At 39.4% G+C, this 22,504-nt stretch overlaps 1 protein-coding gene across 5 annotated transcripts in view; it reads right to left on the bottom strand.

Annotated features, from left to right (window-relative positions):
- The window catches only part of MYLK (myosin light chain kinase), a 219,919-nt gene that overhangs the window by 71,880 nt on the left and 125,535 nt on the right, over window positions 1-22,504 (bottom strand). For all 5 annotated transcript variants that reach the window (XM_054210264.1, XM_054210267.1, XM_054210266.1 and 2 more), the window contains 5 exons: window positions 15,952-16,089; window positions 15,117-15,314; window positions 13,647-13,893; window positions 5,540-5,620; window positions 4,291-5,180 (listed from right to left, as the gene is read on the bottom strand). In XM_054210264.1, coding sequence (XP_054066239.1) covers window positions 4,291-5,180; window positions 5,540-5,620; window positions 13,647-13,893; window positions 15,117-15,314; window positions 15,952-16,089 — 1,554 coding nt within the window. The remainder of the gene's footprint in view (window positions 1-4,290; window positions 5,181-5,539; window positions 5,621-13,646; window positions 13,894-15,116; window positions 15,315-15,951; window positions 16,090-22,504) is intronic.

Raw genomic sequence — 22,504 nt, 5'->3', positions numbered from 1 at the left:
AAAGCCCACCGTAGCTTCAAACAAAGAACTCTCTCATATGAAAATCAACTGCTTCTTAACTATACACCATCTCACCTGCCCGTATAAATGCACGATGCTCTAATTTATGAGTACCCTCTTTTGTTTGTTTGTTTGTTACAGTTACCATTTATTTTGAGATCTCCCAGGCAAAAAAACCCCATTAGTATCTATCCCAGGAACACAGCTAACCGCACTCTGACAAGTGTTTAAAAGAAGAAAAATATAAAATCAAACCATTAATAAACTCCTACCAGGTCAGACATGTTTGTGAAAGAAAAATGGTATAAGAGCTCACTTTGTCATAAAAATGATACTTTAAGCAACAAATCACTCATGCCAATCAACTGACAGAATACTATTTGGGGAATTATTAAAAGAATGGAGAAACAAGTACTGATGTTCATGATTTCAAAGAGAAACAAAACAGTATTAATCATTGAAATGTAAAATGGAAGGAATGAGATTGATCTAAAATCTGTTGTGATTGTGACATTCATTATAACGCTGCCCAGATTCTGACTTCTAATTGCTAATGTAAACTTAACCCTGGAATAATAGAATACATTGCAAGCCCTAGATTAAGTACTAGAAAACAGCCCAAATGCTGCGTCAATATGCCTGAAGATGGTCTTTTTGGGAGCAGGATTTAATTTTATATTTGCTGAAGTCCTTACCAATCACTGATTACTCTGATCCCGGTGTTTGAATTCAGGCTTCTCTGATGGCACAGAAGTGGGGCTAACGTCCCCCCCTTCTCTTCCACACTAATGGCTAAACTGCCTCAGACAGGCAACACAATGTTAGCCTCTTCAAACACAGAGGAGACGTGTGAACAGGGTTGTTTCTAACAGGTAAAGGACAAATAGACAAATAAAAGACAAAAGCTTCTAAAAGCTAGGACAAATATGCCAAGGAAAGTTACTTTTATTGAGTGACTACATAAAGGGACTAGTTAATTTGTCTGTCCCGTGAACTTGTTATACACAAGTATATTTTTAAATCTGCCCTTCCTGGGCAAATATGCCACTTGTTTTATCAGATGGGCATGTTCCTGAAACCAGGTTTTATGTATTTATCTTCACAATATATTTGGCACCGCGAGATCAACAAACTGCTATCTCTTTCTGCTTTATGGCAATGTCAGAGAGGGTTAATTTAATTTCCAAATGACAAATACATGGCATTCTGCAGGTTCATATGTTACTTTCATTGACCAGTTTGTGGGCCGGTGGCCTATACTTAATAAGATGGGCTTGTAGTATGATAAGAAGCAGGTAGACATATGTCACTCTAGATCAAGGATTTTCCAGTATCCAACTCACTAAGAAAAAGTAAGTCATTATTCTGTGAGATACCTCTGGAAAATTCCCCATACATGAGAACCAGCTGTCACCACCAAACATCACGGCAGCACAAAACCAGTTGGTGAAATAGCTAAGAAAAGACACCGTCTATCCACTTCCATAGTGGATTTTGTTGCTGAAGACAAGAGGAGCAAGGTCATACCAAAGAAAGAAAAAATGGTTTTGTAAGATCTAAGCCCATTGATGTGAGCTGGGTCCGTTTGTTCTGAATTCCTCTCCTTCCCCACAGACTCAACCTTCTTTCAGCCACGGGTGACTCCAGGGGATTATCTCCAGAGCCCATTAAATGCTGCTCCAAGGTTGGCCAAAGGCACTGCTTCTGAAGTACATGACACCTGCAGCTGTGATGAAGCTGCCTTTTCAGCATTTGGGGTAGAAGATGGAATCTGGGATTTTGACATTGGGCTGCCGAGTACTGCATCCAGTTTTTATTTTTGCTCTCTACGTTTAAAGCTGCTCCAAACACTTTCTGTGAGGCAAATCCACACAGTTTTTCTACTGAACAGTATTTCCTGATATTCATCCTGAATTTGTTATTTCTCAGTTCTAGTCTGTAGTCCTAATTACTCCTTCTCCTCCCTTGGTTCCTTCAACTATTTATGTGTTCCTAATTAGGTGAAAAGAGAAAAATCAATCTCTAAGAAAAGTGGAACTTACTTAAAGTAAATATCATACATACCTAATTAATTAGTAAACAGTTGGTGTGAAAGCATCTCACAGTGGGAGAGCAGCAACACATTGTTCTCCAAGTGCCAAAGCTAGCAGGTACGGTGAGGAAAAAACCTAAATTGACCATCATGCAATGCATCCCCTCAGTGTACCAGAGGGTATGTAATGAGGTTTAAAAAAAAATAGTTCTAATCCTGATTCCATTTCTTTCCATTAAAGGAGAAAACTGTAGCATTTACTTCCCTGTGTAATATTTCTTTCAAGATCCTCTGCAAATATGTGCAAAAGTAAGCATAACTTTGAAGTACTGACAACACTGACTACCTAAGCATGATATTAGTGTAATAATGCAGGTATAACTCAAAAATAAGGACAGTTTCTTCACTCCCTGCAAGAAGTTGTCCTGAAACAGTGTATTCCTTATCCAGCGGTAACCTTTGTTCCTTACCTCAATGTAAAGCACTGCTAAAGCGTGACGTGCCAGCTCTAGGGTGTTATGACGAAGAGTGTCACCTAGCCCAAACTGGATGGGATAAGTCACATGCCCTGCTCAGGCAGGTGGCAGAGCATTTCTGTACATGAGGATTACTTCACTGTAAACATAACTACACTGGATTTTCTTCTCTACAGTACCATTTTATAAAGTGAATATGAGTTGGGGGATTACTCAGATTATTTCAGTCAAGAAAACAGCTTTCTGCAGCACCACAACACTAAAGCTTTGAGACTTTAGGAGGCTCCACCATAGCTCAGATGTTTTGATACAGAGATGCTGCCTATCTGTTGCACTTTTATAGGAGACACAAAACTTTGAGATGCATAATTTCTTTTCACTCTGAGCAACACCAAGAAAACCCTCGAATCTTGCTTCCAGTGTAAGGCTGATTAAATTGCACTCTCCCACCTTCCTGATCCTGTCAGTTATTTTTACAAGGATGGCATTTCCACCAGTCAACTTTTTCTCATGTACACGACAGTTACCCTTATTCTATACAGTCCCCTCTATTGAAAATCATCTACTAATAAATAAATTTTTTATGCTAGTCATGCCAGTCACAATGCACCTGCTACCATTTCCCTCTCTCCATCTACTTTGCTATCACCTTAATGTAGTACTCAGGTACCTTTTTTTTTCCGCATGCTATCTGAAGGCAATCTTGTTTCTGACTGCACCCACTTTAAAGGAATCCTCATGGTTCAGTGCTTGGAACGCTGCACAAGGATTCACTTGTTGTGGTGTACATTCATTTGGTTCTCATTTAATAACACTGAAGACAGTCTGGATTAAATGAAGAAAGATTCACAATTGAGAGTGCAGACAGTGCCAAGCTATAATTCTCACTGTGAACATGAACTTTTTTACTACAAGGTGCAGGACAATGCCATTCTCTGTATAATTCTGTCAGTGTTTTATGAAGCAAATATGAAGCGAGGAAGTTTTTTTCTATTATTTGTTATCGTCCCTATTTTTGTCCCATGGAAAATATATTTTGTCTACATACAATATTAACTTCCATACAAAACCAATCCAGTAGGGTTTGATTATCCAGGATGTGGGATATAAAGAAATCACTCAATTTGACAACAGTAAGTGTTCTCTTTGAAGACTTTTACCAAACTCTGTACTACTTTGAAATTAGTTAAAAGTCATCAGGCCAGTGGTGTTCAAATATTTCAGTGTCTGTTAAGGCAACAGAAGCACCTGTGTTGGGGCATTCAATACACTGGGAATCAATTCTCAACTCTGATCTTAACTATGTAACTTGAAGTGGTAGTAATTTCTTTCTATAACACAAATCCTCTTTGCTTATGTGTTTCTTATTGCAGTAAAAAGCCTGAAATATTAAACATACAGAAGAATTAAATTAGAATTTGTAAACTGGCAATAATATTATTCTGTTTTCAATGTTCTAAATCCTTAAAGCTCAGCTTAAATAAGCGTCATGTACTAGCTCCTTAAACAGCGTTAGCAATGTAAACAGCATTTAAAAACGCAAGAAGTTCAACTTTATAAAAATTACACCCACAGGCTGTTAAGGGAGAATCTGCAAGAAATGTCAAACAATACTGTTCCTTGAGTACTCCACTGAAATAACAAGAAAGTTGCATCTGGAAACAGTTACTAGCACAGGACTTAAATAAAGTATTGCACTACCTTTAATGAACTAAATATTATTAATTAAGAGCCAGATATGACAGTGTGCCATCCAGCTGGCTTGTAATTCAATTAATTTACCTTCTTGGGAGATGACAATGGACTTTGACGATTTGATGGTTTTGCTGTCTAGAGTCCAGGTGACAGCTGCAGGGGGATCAGAGGAAATCCGACATTGTAAGACCAATTTTTCACCATCTACTACTTGAGCATCCTGAAGCTTCTCTGTAAAGGAAGGTGCTGTTCCTTTGCTTGCTGGTGGTTTGCTTGCTGTTACTTTGTTTTCAGCTTTTTTCCCAATTATTCCGCCATCCACCACCACACACCCATGTTCACAATTTCTGTCGTTCTTCTCTTCTTTTTTCACTGCTGGTTTGGCAACAGGGGCTTGAGAATTGGGGGTCGCATTCTGGGCTTCAGAATTGGTGCGGGCATTTGGTGCTGGGGTGCTAGCGCTACCATTCTCTGCAGGTGGTTTTTTCTTTGAGCCCAGCACAGATCTGAAATCTGTAATAGCTGGTTTAGGAGGTGGCACCTTCTCAGGCAATGGGGTTTTTGGGGTGCCTTTCTTGGCCAGCACAGAGCGGAAGTCCACCTGCTGAGGAGCATGAACTTTCCTTTCCTCCTCTGACAAGGTCTTGGGTTTGACCTGCCGCTGCAGGTTTGCTCGGAAGTCCATTTGCTCGGCTGGGATTTCTTTCAGTTCTTCCTCAGAAAAACTTTTGGTGCTGACTTTCTTGCCTAAAATGTCACGGAAATCAAGTTGCTCAGCTTCCTGCTGCCTCAAGCTCTCCTCTGTGTGTTCCCGAGTTTCCACTCGCCTCTTCAGCACACCTCGGACGTCTTCCTGCTCTTCCTCAGCTGCTCTGGTTTCACTGCTATTCTTTTTGAAGCCACTTGTTCTACCAAATGTTAGTTTACCATGATCTCCACCATCTCTTCGCTCTCCAGAGCCGGCTGATTCCCTCCCACTATGATCCAAAAAAGAAAAGAAAGAGAGAGCCAGGAAAGGGGCTGGTTTAAAAATGTCAGGGAACAATCTCAGAGCAGGAACAAAATGTGTTTATAGAAGGGGAGGTTGATTAGAGGAGCACACTCCATTAGTTTATTGCATCAATGATGACTTCAGGAGCCATATAAGGGCACAAACAAAAAAGATCTTCTCTACTCTGGCTTGGTACAATGTGCTTAGCCTGTATGATGAAAACAATTTGTTGGGTCACATTTGGGGATTAGGTTGAACAGCAGCCAGCCTGGGTCTGTAAGGGCAGGGAATTAACTGAGCAAAAAATAGAACCCACCCATGCAAGTCCCTGGGAAAAATACTCACTCTCTGAGCATTTCTGCTCTGGAAGCTGAACTCTCCCGCAGCATCAGAGACACCTGGCAGCTGCATTCTCCAACTTGGTTCCTGAAATATTTAAGTGAAATCAGAACAGCAGAGGTTTCTCCCTCCAAAACTGTAACTTGCCTGAGCTAAGTGATTGTGTGTTGCACTAAAGCAGCTCAAGCCCAGTGTGGCATCCTCCTTTTTATACCCGTCATTGTGGTGGTTAACTGAGTGGATTTGGTCCCCTTATGTTTGGAGCCAAGCTATCTCAAATAGCTTTTAATGATCTGTTGCTCTCTACACTGGGAACAACATACTCCCTGAACAAAAATCAAAGCAATTTACAGAATGAAACAGCTGCAAACAAACAAGCTAAAGGAAAACAAATACAAAAGCTGGAAAATCAAGGCAGAGGAAGGGGCTCTTTTGCAAAGTCGAAAATCTTTCTAACTCTGCCTACTGTTTATTTATTCAAACCCAAGCTCTTAAGTTTTCTAATGTTAAGATATTAAAAGCAGGGTCTCATTTCCTTCCCTCCCCCCCGGCCCAACCAATCAGCAAAACCCATCTACATGGATTGCTCCAGCCTGTACATGTTTATATTAAAAAACATAAAAGTGTCACCATATATGGTGCTGAGTACTTATTCTTCCTTTTGCAGAGGAATACCATGGATGCCTTCTGGAAAGGGCTCTCATTAAAGAATTCATTTAAAGTGCTCCCCCCTCCCCACTGCTCCCTCCCTCCCACAGATATATATCATTCTTCTAGCCCCAAACCGCTCGTCTCCACTTAACACAGGAGATGCCAAAAGCAAAATTTAACTCCCCCAGGGCAGCAGTTGTGTAACTGTTGCTACAACTTCCCTGAACTGCTATTAAAAGACCAGACCTGAATCGATTAAGGACTAGAGATATCTTTTATTGGTGAAAAGAAAACTTTAGTTCTTCCCAGTTTAAGTACAAGCTTGTAAATGGGCTACAAACTCCTGGATGATTTTTCTTTTTGAAACAAACATAATTTTTGCTACTGAAAACACTTCCTGGACATGAACAAAACAGATGTGTGTTGGGGGGAGGAAGGAGAGAGGCGGGTTTTCCCAGCTGTGTTCTCCTTTCAAAAGACTTGATAGATAAGAGCACCTTCAAGTCCACTTTGCCCTGAAGTTTAAAACACAGGCTCAAGAGTGTCTTTCTGTTAGATTGCCATAAACCTACTGTCTGGCCTGTTTTTTAAATAGTGCATGGAATTCCGAGATATGGTTCTGTTTGGGTGAATATACTATAATTTCACCTATTTGCAATTTACAATGAAGTCACACAGTAGGCAAGATCGTTAACACGGATGCAGCACTAATTTTGGTCTTTATAATAGCAATTAGTGCCATCAGCTTTTCAGATGGATTTCCCTTGCTTTCTGTTGCTTTAGAAAATGAAACAGTGGATCAGCCTAACATGAAAATCAAGCTTTTAATACCAAGAAGAAATTGGTGAGGTTGACTGAAGTAACTGGATTAAAGAGTAAAGGCCCTGCTGGGGGGTCTTATTTGACCATAAGAGCGTTAACAAGAAGAAGCCGTAGAAATGTTTTCAAAACTTTAGATCCAACAAGCCAGAATATGTACACTCGAAATTATTATTGAAGGCAATCCATAAGGACAGCACTGAAAGCTACAACCCTAAATTCCTTCAATACAAAAGACTAGAGAACATCTGAGTACCAAACCGAAACTGTCCAAATGGCAGGAGAGGATCCACATCAATGCAGAGGGTATTGAACTTAGACCTGCACTGGAGACCTGCCATTCTTATTTCTTCTTCTGTATGACCTCCATTTGGAAGCAAGAGAAACAGAAAGAAGGAAAGACAAATGGAAAGATAAATGGAAAGAATTGCATGTCACCACCTCCCAACGTATTGATTGGCATCAAATGGTGGTAGGGTACCAACATTGCTGAAAACCTGTTGTCTTCAAACAATGCATTTCAAACTGGCCCCTTTTGCCACTATTGAAACTCAATATTTTTTTTCCTGCTTCTCAGAAGCTTTTAAGAAAAGCAGACACACTCTGAAACTGCTCAAATACTTTCTCATTCACCAGTGCTACAGGGCTGTTAGTGGCCTGTTGGTTTACAAGAAGTTCCCTCCCATAAGTCTCCTAGAGCTCAACTACTCTTCCTTCAGAACTTAAAGACAATGCAAAGCTGACAAAGTAGAAGCCATGCAAGCTGAAGTATAGACAATGTACAGCATACATCAACTAGGGAGGCACCACTGCTCAGCTTCTGTCATGACTGTATGGCAAAAATATTTGCCCACAAGAATTGTGTCACCAGTGGGAGAGGTTAAAGTAACAGAGACAGCACTCTCCCAGGAGAGGGATCTAGGGATACTGAATGTGGTCCTGAGCACTGCGAAGAACAATGGCATTTCTGCAGGACCCATTCCTGCAATGCGTCTTTCCCTCTGCAAATTCTTTACATATGCAAAGAAGCAAATAAGGAAGGCAGAGTAAACCTCTCTAAACTAAGCTATTTTTCACAGGGTTTGGAAAATAAAGGAGGGGGTAAGAAAGCAGGAGAGCATTTTGTTCTTTCTATTTTTAAAACCTTGGGAAGCACTTATAAGTTATGGCAACAGTGGGACACAGAAGTACCTAGAGGGAAAAATGATTCGCAAGGTAGTTTTTTTGATGTTAATTATGACATCTGATTCAAGCGAATGGGTGAAAACTAGACCACTGGATACAAACCTGGAGTCTATATCTGATTCATCATATCCCTGTTCAAAAATGTAGCCTTCTCAGGGCAAGTCCTCCTCCCAGTGAAATCAAAGTGAGTTTAGTTACTGGTTTTAGGAGCAGGGAGAACATAATTTCGTCTTCTGAATTCAGTTGGAGAGTCTAAAAACGTGAATTTAATAACACTGACCCACCTTGGAGATCATAAGATGGAAAAAGAGAAACAAGCCAAGAAAAATTAAGAAGGACTGGATGGTTTAGATGCTAAATTCAATCAAGAATAATTCTGGAAACATTGTAAATATTTTTACATTTACGCAACTTCAGAATCTAGGCAAGGCAAAATACATAGGGGCAGTTAGAATAAATAGAACTTTTCAGTACGCAAGCACTACTTCAAGTCTTTCACGTCTCTGCTGTTTTGAATCTCGGTAATAACAGTATTACTTCTGCAACTTGAGGTTCTCCGTGTTGGCATTTTATCAACAAAAGATAAAGACAGATCTTAGTGGCTCTGTTATTGTGGAATAATGATAGACGTGGATAAAACCTATGCTTTGTAGCTATGCTCTAAAAAAGTGTCTGGAAATGTTGACTATTGCAGGATGGCTTTGCAGAATGCCATGCACAGGACTTACCTTTAAAATGTCAAGGAATAATAATAATAAAAACCTCACCAAAAACAAATAAAACCCCAGCTGCAAAGCCTGAAGCAATTTTAAAAATAGCTCTCTGTCCTATTGTGGGATCAGTTTTCCCTGGAATGGCTTTCATGTTCAAAATATCTTGAAATATTAGTTTCTTGGCAGAATGTACTCAAATATTTTCACTGAACCTTAGATGAGACTTATTGTCTGCGTGTCCCTAAGAAGCACTCTCTGGAGGAAGAGGAAAAAAAGCACTGTTAATTATAGTGTGGGGACACATCGAAAATTCTTTCTATCCTGCTAAGTGTGAAAAAAGTATTGCAGAGCAAATTACATTTTTTTAAAGAATGAACTGAAAGGGGCAAAGAAGCTGAAATCTAACTATAGCTGGTATTTCAGTGCAGGTAGCTGCAAAGACACAGAATGAGGGTTTGCAACTCTTTTGTGAGTTAGTTAAATGGAGAGAAAGTCCAGACTCCATGAAGCTTTAACCCCAAAGAAAGCAACTAATCTACTGGATCACAACTTTAGCTGACATAAAGCAGAGCACCTCTACTGGCTTCAAAGAGGACGCACTGGTTCACCTTACTTGAGGCTTTGCCCAAAAGTTCTTTATACCTGAAAGACCAATCATTTTATTTGCATTTTACAGCATTGAGTGGGGGAATGGAATGCGAAAGGGTCATGGTTTTCTTTCCTAACAACAGACAATGTGTTGATAGCAGAAAACAAGGTTTGCAAACTGTATTTTACAGAAAGATAGAGCTATATTTGTTTAGTGTAATGGAATGTAATCTTATAACTGTTTTTATATAACTTGTATTGCAGAGTATTTGAGGTGCCACTGATTTATAAGATGAATGTTTACCTCTGATTTTAATCAGATTGCCAAAATCTCTAAATCAGATTAATCAACACTAACCGAACTTCTATGGAAGATGGAGCGGGGGAGAAGAGAAACACTCAGCATCTGAGAAGACAAAAGGTTAACAAAGCAGATGATTTGTTTAAGGAACTGCAGGAGGATTTCTGAGGTCTCTCACGTTGACTGTGCTGTTATAAAGATGAAGGCTTTGCTCAACAAACACAGTCTCTGTCCAGTACTCCCAGTTTCTTTGCTTACCTCTTCACATACGACGTATACACTGACTGAAAGAACATACTGGGATGAAACGATACCAGTGCTTGCATCAGTGGAAGGATGCAAATGACAGGAGAGGAGAAAGATGTCTGTGGTTTTCTGAGTCAAAAAAGGATTGTAATTTCCCATTTAAATCACGAGGGTTTCACAGGGACTCTGACTGATTTCTTATCCCTCATCTTCATGGGCTGGAATTTTGCAGGCTGTAAAATGTTCAAATTTCAATAGACGAACCACAGTAGTGGGTGAATCTGTTGTTCTTTTTATATTTATGCAACACCATTCCTTGAGGCCTGAGTTATAACAGGCTCAATGGAACATTATTAGGACAATTAAAATGAAGAATGCAAGTGTAGAGGAATTGAAGGTCTGTGTTAAGTTTAAAATAAGGACCAGGGGAGGCTACAATGACTACCCTTAAAAGTCAGACTTAGTAGTCTGCTATATAGTAAAAGGCAAAGCAAACACATATTCTAAATAATGCTGAGGGAGGGAAAGACAGAAAGCCAACCAGCAATCATTGATGGATCACACTAGGATCACACTGGGCTACACACCCTTTTCAGCTCACTGTGATGAAAGGAGAAAGAATTATGGAGAGACAAATAGATCTTTTGTTAAACCCCAATTTTTAAGACCAGAGTTTTAATTTGTGAGCAGCCAACACAAAAGGAGAATTGTGGAGGTATTAGGACAGAATTCAGAGCTTAAGAATAATGGGGAAGAAAATTGGAAAATAATTAACACTAGTAGGAAACAATGCCCAGACTAAATTAAGGGAGTTGAAGAAAGAATGACTCCCTAAGAGCAGCTATGCGACATGATTCTAAAATTAATACATGAAAAGAAGCTGCACATTTTATTTGAAAAGAAAATGATTATGTTTAAAAATAGCCCACTGTCAAATTCTCTATAAACTCTTCAGTGAGTTGACTTGTGGTTTCACAGTTATTCCATATCTTTAATGGACTTTGTATGAGTTTTTGAGAGAAAGACTCTAAATGCAGCTTTCCTCCTCTCAGGTACTGTTAAGACTGTTTCTGAATATATAAACAATTCTCAATCAAGTATTCAGGACAAATGCAGGCTGTTCAAAAGCTATTTAGACAAGACTATTTGCTGCTGAAAATTATTTTAGCTCTATTGCAAACTTGAAGTTATACAGCTGACATTTGGCTCCTTGGATATTCCTGAGGCAGCTAATTCTCTGTATATAAGCAATTGCCTAAAAGCATATGGCTTTCTGTCCCCCAAACAGTAACTGAAATTTTACAAACGCAGCAGGGTAAAAAGAGGTATCAGCATTCCCCTTGCTCCAATTGCAGCATTGGATTAGAAATTATGGATTAGAAAAAAGCCAACATGAATGCATTTATCTTTGTGGGATCCCCAGCTATTTCTCCAGTAAAAGGATTAGGGAATAACTGAAACTAACACATAACCTGCTGTGTTGTTTTCTAGCTATAAACTTCTTCTCACCCCCCAAAAAATTGTTCTCCTCTGCTAATTTTCTGAAATAATTTATTTTCTAAGTGTACATTCTGTTATGTTCTACAGTCATGATATTGTCAGGCTTCCACTTTGACAAATCTCTTCAGTGGTGAATTTGGTCTGGGTGATCACCAACTACACCTGATCATTAATGTTGACTTGCTCAAGTCAGCCACAACAAAGTCTTCCACAAAGCCCTCTTGTCTCTCCTTTGTTCATCCTGTTCTCTTTCCTTTTTCCATCCCTGAAGTTTTGCTGAAATATCTCATTCTCTTTCATTCAAGTGAAACCATCAGCATATCATAAGAGAAGATGCCCATGTCCAAGACATGTAAACCACAGTGTGGAAATGTACCAGTAGAAGGCAGCAATTGTCACGGTTTGGCCTGCTCTCTCGTGTAATGCTTTGCGAGCTTAATGAAATTCAACTGACATTTCTAATCCCACCAGAGGTGCTGAGTATTAGAAACGCCACTGATCCCCAAAGAGACTTTTCTTAGATGCACGGATGTATGTAGATATGACCTTCACAAATCAGCATTATGAATGCCGTAGATGACCTGGCCTGATTGTGAACAAGCCAACTGCCCTGAAATAACTCAGTTCACAATTTATTGCAGAGTAGAAAGGGTTTAAATCCACTGAAGATCTTATTTGCAAAAAGGTCATGACACGTATGGCTCTAGCCACACAAATCTTAGTAATAAGACTTGAAATTAAGTGTAGAAAAACCTCATTATAGGAAATCTTGATAAACAACGGCTATAATTTTCTAAAGTGCCCTTTCCTGGGGAAAAGTAAGTGCCTCATCTGACTTTAAATACTAAAATATACAGAGGCTAGTTTGTGGCTGCCTGTGGTAGTCTATGGAAACATACCTTAGAGCAAGGCATCCACACCGTGACATGTCTACCATTCAGGCTACACTGGTTGGAAAATAAATTATAACTATAAAAGATTAAACTCACTGTTTAGAGGCTAAACAGTTTAAATTTATTAAGAAACACGCTCCCTCCTTGGGTTAGGAAGACGTGTAATTTATTTGCCTGCAGGCAAAGGACAATTCAGTTTTAAAATTTTGTGCTAGACTGAAGTATATGAAAAAAAAAAAACTAGTTTATAGCATGAAAAAAGACAAAAAACCACCATAAAGCCAGGCAAGTGCAAGCGGTGCAGAACATTTCGTAATACTGGGCAGTATCTGTCTAAACTGCCTACTGGACTAGTCCATCTGGACTAAAAAGCTGGCGTGTAGAACAGAGCAGATAATTTTCTTCCAGTGCAATGGATTTAAATATCCATGACGGTTAAATTAATTTTAAAAAAGAAAGTCACAAATATTAGCCAACTAAGGCAATACATCTATGCACAGTAAATAGCATAGAATGTTTGAAGTTGTACACTGTTTTCTATAACCACATAGGGGATATGTAATTACATCCCATCTTCACCATTGGAGGTGGAAAATGCTGTGGCACTTTCGACAAGGTAAAGAACCAGAAAATCTGATTCTTCATCTAAAGGACAGTTCTTTTACCAGAAAAATAAATAATTCAAAACAGCTCTTCCAAATTTTTTAGGAATGACAAGAAATTCAAAGCATCAGGGTGTCTCATTTCAAAGATACATCAGAAAAGGGAGACTACAAATTCCACATAAAGTTCCGACATTTCAAACATGGCCAGGAAACACTTTCTCCCATTAATGGTATGGATCATAATCTTGTGGAATGGCCCTTCCTGATCAGGTTGCTCCCATGGAAAGCAGGCATCCTTACAAATACCCAGAGAGATGCCAAACATAATAAAAGATAACTCCAAAATCAAGACATTGATTGTGGTTTTCCTTGCTAGAAACCCAAATTGCTTCCCATACTGCTGCCACAAAACTTTGATTTTCAGGATCCCAAAAGGAAACTCTGTACTGCTTTGTCCTTCTTTCTGGCTCTTTTTGTGTTTCCTCTTTCCTCTTTGAGTTTTATTGGTTCTTTTCATCCCTCAGAAATAATTTGTTCCTTTAGTACCCTACTGTTTTGTGTGAATAGGAGGAAACTCTTGCGTTCTTCAAGCTCTTCTCATGGCAAACATACCTGAGCTGAATTTCATATTGTCCTGCGTGATGAGACTGCACATTCCTCAATATCAGTGTGAAGATGTCTTCATTTTGCAGGATTTCACATGCTGTTCCCGGCATTATTTCTTGTCCATTTTTAAACCAGTGAACAGTGGGGAAAGGATCTCCAGCAATGGCACAGGATATAAGGACATTTTGCCCAGGAGCTGCTGTCACTGATCTCGGTTTGCTAATGAACCAGGGCTGAATACCATCCTGAGGTTCTGTAGTTTACAAACACAGTTTACAAATCAGGAGAAAACGCCAAAGCTAATAAGGCATTTGTAACTAATACAAGGGAACTTGTAACTAATAAGCTAACTAATTTCAGGGAATGCAATCACAGACAAGCAAAGTTATTTTGAACATGCAGGGTATAAGTTTGTAATCTGAAAATAAGTCAGGCTTTAATTTTGGCAGTAACTTGTGTTGGTACTAAAAGTAATCATTTACTTGTCACTTTACTGGCTTAATCCAGGCTTATATTAGGAGCTAAACAAAGGGACTTTAAAGCTGCCCTAAAAGGAATCTTGAAGATTTGTCCTTAGAGAATATGGGTAGGAATAGCTTTAAGGGCAAGTGACAGTACTATCACTGCTGTGCAGTTGAGAGCTCATGTAATAAATCATCATTAACAATTGCATAAAATTGCATTAAATATAGAAGACTGACCCTGAGGCTAGATCTCAGGGGAGCTTGGAGAATAGAGGAAGGTCTGAATTCAGAGCAGACAGTGACAACAGACTACAAACCCACCCCTGGAGGCACAGCTCACTGAAATCCTGGGGTTAAGATCCTTTACATTAAAAATAATAAAAGTCTCCCATCGATTTCCAATAATCCTTAGTAATGACTATGGGAAAATGTTGGCACACAGCAAGTCTAGTCCACTCTCATGAAGGCAGTGAATTCCCAGTCACAGGAAGTTTGTAGGTACTTCACTGTTTACTGTGGCATTTACATCATATGTGGAGATTCAAAGCCAATTTTTTTGCACCTAGTTCTCAAATTGCAGAAATCATGTGTTCCTCACCTGCTACCACTACAATGCTAATATTAAAACCAGGATACCTGGCTCCTAGACAGCTTTTCCAAATACTCAGGGCTTTAATTAGAAAGAAAAACATCATTAAATGGTTTACATTAAGTCCATAGCTAAGTAAGCCTTACAGTTATAATTTGAAGCTGCACTTAGCAAAAGTTTTGCACTGTCCCTAGGAATAGGACTCAGGAATGCATTTTTGAAATAGTAACATAATGTTCCAGACTGAAAAGATTTTTTTAAAGTTGCCTCTGCTCAATATCCTTTTTAATTCAGATGCAGAGGCTGAGAACTCCTAGCATCTTTCACAACAGACATTATAAACACTCATGTACTTTAAATAGACACTCCACCAGTACATTAGAATTATTTTCTTTTAGCATTTCCTAAGGTGGAACTTTATACCTTGTACCGTCAATGTAGCCTGGGTCTGAGTTTCTCCTAATTCATTCCAGGCTTCACAGGTATATTTGCCTGTGTCTTCAGGAAATACTTCTTGGATGTACAGACTATACTCATTGCCTTTCTTCTCAAAGTGGAAATCTTCTGTCTCTTGGATTTCTTTTCCATTGTGCAGCCAGATAATTTCAGGAGGTGGGTTAGCTGAAAAATAGGGAACAATGAAAATCAGAGACACACACAAAACCCCACCATATATTGATTAAGAAAATGAACAAGGTTGGTTGTTTTTTGCCATCTGATTCCTGCAATTTCAGGAATCTCATTAGCTCTGTTGATGCTGTGTAATGTATTACAGTTAAAATACAAATGAATAAGGGAAACATCTATACAATAGAGAGGGAGAATGAGTTCTAGATCCCACAAAGGGGTTATCAAGGGTTTCTTACCGAAGTTCATACCAGGACTGCTCTTTTCTGCAGCACAAATCTTACCCCAGCTGACATGAATTCAATCTTGTTTGGTTCACAACAAAAGCTATTACAAGTCCACCGAGACTTAGTTTTAGTTCAACAGCAGGACCCAATAATAACTCTATTATTACCATTATTCCAATAAAGAAACACTTGTACAGGTCTGAACACATTAACACTGCATAACGTTCATTCACTCTGAAGATCAGATTAGACAAACCTAGCTTTTACTTTTTAGAAAATTGGTTCCTTGAAATATTATTTCCAAATGCAAAGACACCTGCAAAAAGAAAAGGTCAGTGGAAAAAAGCACATACTTTGCAGCAGGGTCTAAAATTTTTAAATAATACTGTTCTGTAGCTACGCACCTGATACCTCGACAGTCATTATCACTTGACTTCCGTCCATTACTTTGAGGTCAGTCAGGCCTTTAAGGAAGATGGGTGCAAAAGTCTTGTTTAACTTGGCAGCCTGTGCACTTTCTGCTTTCTTGCTGCTTTTCTTTTCTGTGAAGTCAAGAAGAGAACAAAAGTGGTTTCTTACTGGAATTTTCATGAACAATTTTAACTCGCCCTGGGGTCAAACTGATTTTGAGTCAGTGGTCTTGTTTCAGCTCTCAGAAGGCAAAAATCACTGAAACTACCCAATATAGCTGTTTTGCCTTGCCGGTAGTCCAAGCAGAAAGGCAAGAAATGGGAACGGAACTGTCTTTCCTCCAGGGATCCTTTTAAATCATTGTAACAAATATCATAGAGCATCACACAGAAATTTACACTCATTTTCCCCAAGTACACATGCTCAGGTGCAAAAAAAACCCCTCAAAAACTTGTAACCAACAATTCAATGCCTTTAATCACTGCTAAATTCACATAAAAATTTTAAAATATTTTACAAGTTGCTATTCTCATGATTGATGAGTTAAAAATGTAAACTCACAGGAATATAGGATTCACCACTCTGTATGAAACTACAAACCATTTGGATTGTTAGATGGTCAATATCAAATGGGTTTGAGTTCACCCATCTACAAGAAGGGCTTAAAGGAAGATCCAGAGAATTATAGGTCCATCAGTCTTACTTCAGCCCCTGGGAAAGTTCCGGAACAAATCCACCTGAGGGCTTTCACAAGTCAAACGGAGCACATGATTGGGAAAAGCCAGCACAGATTCACCAAGGGCAAATAGTACTTGACAAACCTGATTGCCTTCTGCAACAAGGCCACCTGCGTGGTTGATGTGGGGTGAGCGGTGGACATTGTCTACCTGCATTTCTCCAAGGCTTCTGACACGGTTCCCCACAGCCTCCTCCTAGAGAAACGGATGGGTTACGGTCTGGACAAGTGGTCATGTGGTGTGTGGGGAAGTGGCTGACAGGCCACCCCTAAAGGGTGGTTGCTGGTAAATAGCTCCTTTTCAAACTGTCACAAGTGGCATCCCCCAGGAATCAATACTGGGACAAACACTGTTTAATATAATCATAAGTGATCCAGATGATGGGATCAAGTGTACCCTGATGTTTCCTTGATGATACGAAACTGAGTACGGAAGCGGACACTTCAGAAGAGAGAGCCACCCTGCAGGAAGAACTGGATAGGTTTTATGAAGTTCAACAAGACCAAGCCTTGTATCTGGGAAAACATAATCCAGGAGTGCAGCACAGACTGTGATCTACTTGGCTGGGGAGCAGCTCTGTGGAAAGGGACCTGGGTGTCCCGGTGGACAACAAGCTCAATATGAGTGAACAGTGCACTGCAGCAGTTAAGAAAGCTAACAGGATGCTGGGTTACATCAATGAGGGCATCAGCAGCAGGGATAATGAAGTCATTATCCCATTCTACTCAGAACTTGTCAGACCACACCTGGAATACTGTATTCAATTTTGGTCCCTGCTATACAAAAAAGGCTGGAGAGGGTTCAGAGAAGGGCGACTAAGATGATCAACGGACTGTGAAGCCTGCCATATGAGGAAAGGCTGAGATAATTGGGTTTGTTCAGCCTTGAGAAAAGGAGGCTTAGGGGAGATCTTATCACCATGTTCCAATATTTAAAGGGTGGCTACAAAGAAGATGGAGACTCCCTTTTTACAAGGAGTCACATGGAAAAGACATAGGGTAATGGATGCAAGTTACTCCTGGGGAGATTCCAATTGGACATAAGAGGAAAATTTTTCACAACGAGAACAATCAGCCATTGGAATAGTCTCCCCAGGGAAGTGGTGGATTCCACCATTATTGGACACTTTTAAGATTCAGCTGGAGACGGTGCTTGGCCACCTTGTCTAGACTGTACTTTTTCCAAGAAGGTTGGACTGGATGATCCTTGAGGTCCCTTCCAACCTGTTATTCTATGATTCTGTGAGTCTGTACTCCTCTGCTGTATTACACTTAGCCAGCTGACTGATGATGGGAAAGACTGAAATCTGAGGTTATCAACATCTATCACAAAACAAACTGTTGGATTAGCTTTTTTTTTTTTTCTGAGGTTGTACAAACAAATGATGAGTGCTGGAGTTAAATTAATCACTCCTAAAAGTAAAATCTATCTGTGATAGATACATAATTTCCAGTACCCACACTGGTCTCCTCTGTCTTAGATTCAGAGGCTATGAAGCAAGATCATTTAACTGTGGCCTATATGATGCACTAGACCAGGAGAGATACTTTTGCTCTAAAAACCTGGGCAAAGACAATTCTGAAGCCAAAGTAGTGATCATGACCAAATGTAAGAAGTCATAAATATTTATCGGTCACTTGGATACACTTTTTATTTTGTTTAGCTTGAGTTCAGATGTCTTACGTCTTGCCTTTAAAATGCCAACTCTACTTTCTGTCCATACATGAAAATGGCTTAATTTTGCTTATTTCCACCTTCAAAATATTCAAAGGTATACCGAGATCATCCCAAATGGTATTACAGCAACACAAAGTGCCTGGCTGGAAAAAAACCACCATTCATAAAAGGATGGTGATTAGAAAAACTGAAAGCACCTCACTGAGCAAGTCCACCAAAGCTCCTGGAGGCAGAAAGTTAAACTTGTCCCAGGGTTATTTGAGCTCAATGTAAATTTGGAAGCCGCCTCAAGAGGAAGTTTTTCCTCTTCTCTAGCAAAGCTTTTTCTAGCCAAAATCTTGTCTCGCTGGCATATGTTGTAGGTCTTTTCTTGGCACTGAGCAGTGAGACATTGATGCATGTGAGAATGGAAATATGGGACTTGACCGAGACCCACTCAGCTCAGTGTTACGGACTTACTACTCCGAAATGCCTGATTCACCATCAGGCCACATTGATCAGTCTTAGGACTTCCTATAGCACCTGCTTGTAAGTGACTAATGCTGTATAGAAAATAGCCATGCAGTTGGATACCATATTCATCTGTTTTGTACTGTTTACTCAGGGAAACAGCTTCAAACAACTGCTGTACTAAGCAATATCAGCACATGCTCCTTTGCTAATGCCTTACAGAAAATCCCTTTGTCTTTCAAACTGAAACAGACCTGGGAGGGAAAGCAGAAATCCATATCATGGGAAAAAGGAGGAAAACAAGAAGAAAGAAGGAAAAGGAAAAAACAAGAAAGTAATAAGACAGGAAAGAGGCATAGAAAAAAAAAAGAAAGAAAAGGACACTTAAATGATAATGTTTCTGTTATCTCTTTTATTGAAATAATTCATAACATTGCAAACCAAGATGGCAGATATGCAGTAAAAGGAGAGTAGGGAAATGAAAATAAAAACAGAGGTGTGGTTCTAGACCAACAGAGAAACAGACTTGGGGTATGATCAGAGAAGTTCATGCTTTAGAGAAGGACAGACAACAAAAAAAGAGCTGAAACAGCTCCCACAAGAGAGTTAGCGGTGACCAGGAAACAAATTTGCTGGTAGTGGTTCTAACAACAATCCTCCCAGAACAGACTGAGCTGCCTCCAGCAGAGCCCTGGTACAAACAGGTTTAAGTACTAGCAGCACTCCACATCCCTCACAACTGGCTCTTTGCTTTATTAGACTGACAAGCCTCTTCCATGTAATCTAAATAAATGAATTTTTGTAATCAAGGAAGACAATACAGTATAACAGCCTCGGCTTATTAAAAAGAAATGGGTGAGCAACTACAGAAGGAATAGAGCACAATCATTTCCCCAAAGGAATTTTTTAGCAATGTTAACTCCTCCAAAACATGTGCTGTAGAAATTCAAGTTTCATGTACTGGAATAAAACCACCTTCTTGCACGGAGCTGCATAAACATTAAAAGGAAGCAAATAATTCACAGTAATTGCATATATGAATCACAAACCTAACAAGATTACAAAAAAATTAGTCGTCACTTTCTGAAGTTATCTCAGGCATATGTATCCTACGCTGGTGAGGAAACCTGATATGAGTGACACTGAGAAGCTTTACTGGGGGTGGAGGGCTCTACCCCTAAAAGAATGACCTGCAGCATTAAAGGATAAAGAGCAACTTACCGATCAGTGCTCACTATTTGTAAATGAAGCTGTCAAACTGAAATTAAGGAGGCCAGAATGTGCCTTATGATCACACAGATCTTAAAAATAGCGTTTATGCTAAATTTAGGCACTGCATAGGTTTATGCTGATCCCTTGTATGAAGACCAGTTCTGTGCTTAAACAGAAAATTATGATGGTAAGTATCAAAACCCAGAAGTCTATGAATAGCAAAAACTTTAAAGGGTACAGCTTCAACAGTGCAAGAAAAGTTACTGGAGAGATGAAAGAGTTATTTCACTAGGGGAAACTGAAAGTAATCGCACCGAGGAACATTAAAATGGATTAGTAAATCTGAAATATGAAAACCTTGAGGATTATTCCAGGGAGAGAAACAAAGGCAACTTTATATATCAAAACCTTTCTGAAGGCATTCCTATCCTTGTAAATGTATCATATACCAATGAACATACACTTTGATTCACTTGTTGAAGTATTACCTGATTTCTCAAAACCTATTACAAAGCAGGAGTCAAAATGTCTCCCCTTCTACTGCTGATGTTCTTTGGAGCACAGGGGCAGCGAAGGCATTTCTTTACCAACAGATATTAAATCTGTTGTATGTAAGAGCTCCAAAACTGGAAGTTATCATGGCTAAGGCAACCAGTATTCCTTCTCAAACGTGTGACACACAGGATACAGTAAATATATGGCTACAAAGACTGACTCCGTGGCAAATTGCACAGGCTTTCTTCCAAACACTAGCATTCTCCCCTACTTTTTAATTTATATTTTTTTAATGGGGATCTCTAATCTTATGCTACTGTTGTTCAGTAGTGTATGTTGATCAGTAGCATACGTTTATTGTACCAACAACTTAAGCACAAAAATTGTCTAATGTTTCTTGACTTGGCAGCAACAATTAAAGACTTAACAAAAACACATAAATGCTATTTGTTCATTAAGAAACGATAGGTGCTTATTTCATGTAACTTTTCTTCCTTTACTTAAAATTTGATATTGTGGACTTCTAGACTTAGGAAAAAATTAAACTGGCCTACTGACAACTTTAGTTGTCACAGATGTTTTACACAAGACAACACAGCCAGTTCTAGATATGTTATTTAGTCTTAGTCTAAAATCATTGCAGTTTCTCAAAGGGACTGATACAATCATGCTGAGGCCAAATTATAAAGTCTGAATGTTAAATATTTTCAAATTCCTCTGAAGCTTGTAAATGTTTTTAGTTGTGTATTTATTACATAGCACCATGCAGTGACTCAGTGCTCCTCTGATGAAGGCCTTAACATTTCACAATTTTACCATGAGATAGCAGAGCGGTACATTTTCACAACTGATTTTAATATACCCAAGGGCTTCTTCAATTTTAGCCTTTACAGCTCTTGTTTGGAAAACAGCAATCCATTTGATTTTGGAAGGTACTTGGAAAAAGAAGGGACACTGCTCCTTCAAGATTAAGCAAATAACTCCTGTTCCCATTTATGGTGAAAAGATACTGTGTGATGCTACTTCCTTTTGAAAACATTTGGCTAATTATTTTGCCAGGAAAGTAGTACAAGAAAAACCATCCACAAAAACCCACGCACTGTTTCAGGAAGCGTAACAACCGTAGAAGTTCACATTCCCTGGCCACAGCTAGGTGCTAGCTAGCCTCATACATCAGGAACAAAATCTGTGACTTGCACCAGGAAAATGTAGGGCAAGGAGATAAGAAAAACAGGACACAAATAAGCAAGCTACACACAATGAAAGGCCAGCATTAGGACTTGCTTCCCCTCATTCCTCCAAAGCCCCTTTCACCACATGAACCCAGCTGGGGTTCAAAATTCCTATGCTCTTCAGTGACAGCTGGCTTCAGAGCCCAAAGCAGGGGGCTGGAGGAGAAAGAAGAAAGCACAGGTCCAGCTCCCAGCTCAGATACTGCAAGTCACTGTGCTTCTGGCTGAAACAACTTCTTTCATAACACTGCAGGGTATTTTTGCTGCCAAAACTACAGACAATAAAAATATGGCACATCTGGCACCAGAAAGGAAATCTGGAATCTAAGGAAAATTTTGTCTGACATTAGCATAAGGGCATGACTTTGTTATACATCTATGCATCTTCAAGCTTAATCAACTGGATGTGAAAAAAGAGGAGATCTGATCTCTTCCTATTATGTTAATGCGTGCTAATCGCCTGTAGCCATTTAACATCTCCCTCGCCACTCTTACTTCTTGTTACATTCAAGTAGGAGTAGGTTCACCTCCAAGAATGAAAAGAAGGAATATAAAAGTTAACACATATCAGTACTGACATCATAGTGACCAAAAAAATGATACCCCAGGCAGTTAATTTTCTCCCTCTCTTTCCTTTCCCCAATCGACTTCTGCTGCTGCAGCGAGTTCCCGTGAGGTGGATCATGTCAAAACAATTAATGAGGAACAGCAGAAAGCACTACATAGGGTGGGCTTGATATAAC

Source organism: Rissa tridactyla, chromosome 7, assembly GCF_028500815.1.
Source record: "Rissa tridactyla isolate bRisTri1 chromosome 7, bRisTri1.patW.cur.20221130, whole genome shotgun sequence".
In the NCBI taxonomy this organism is placed as follows: Eukaryota; Metazoa; Chordata; class Aves; order Charadriiformes; family Laridae; genus Rissa; species Rissa tridactyla.
The sequence above is the reverse complement of the archived record's forward strand: the minus strand, read 5'-3'. Positions and strand labels throughout refer to the sequence as shown.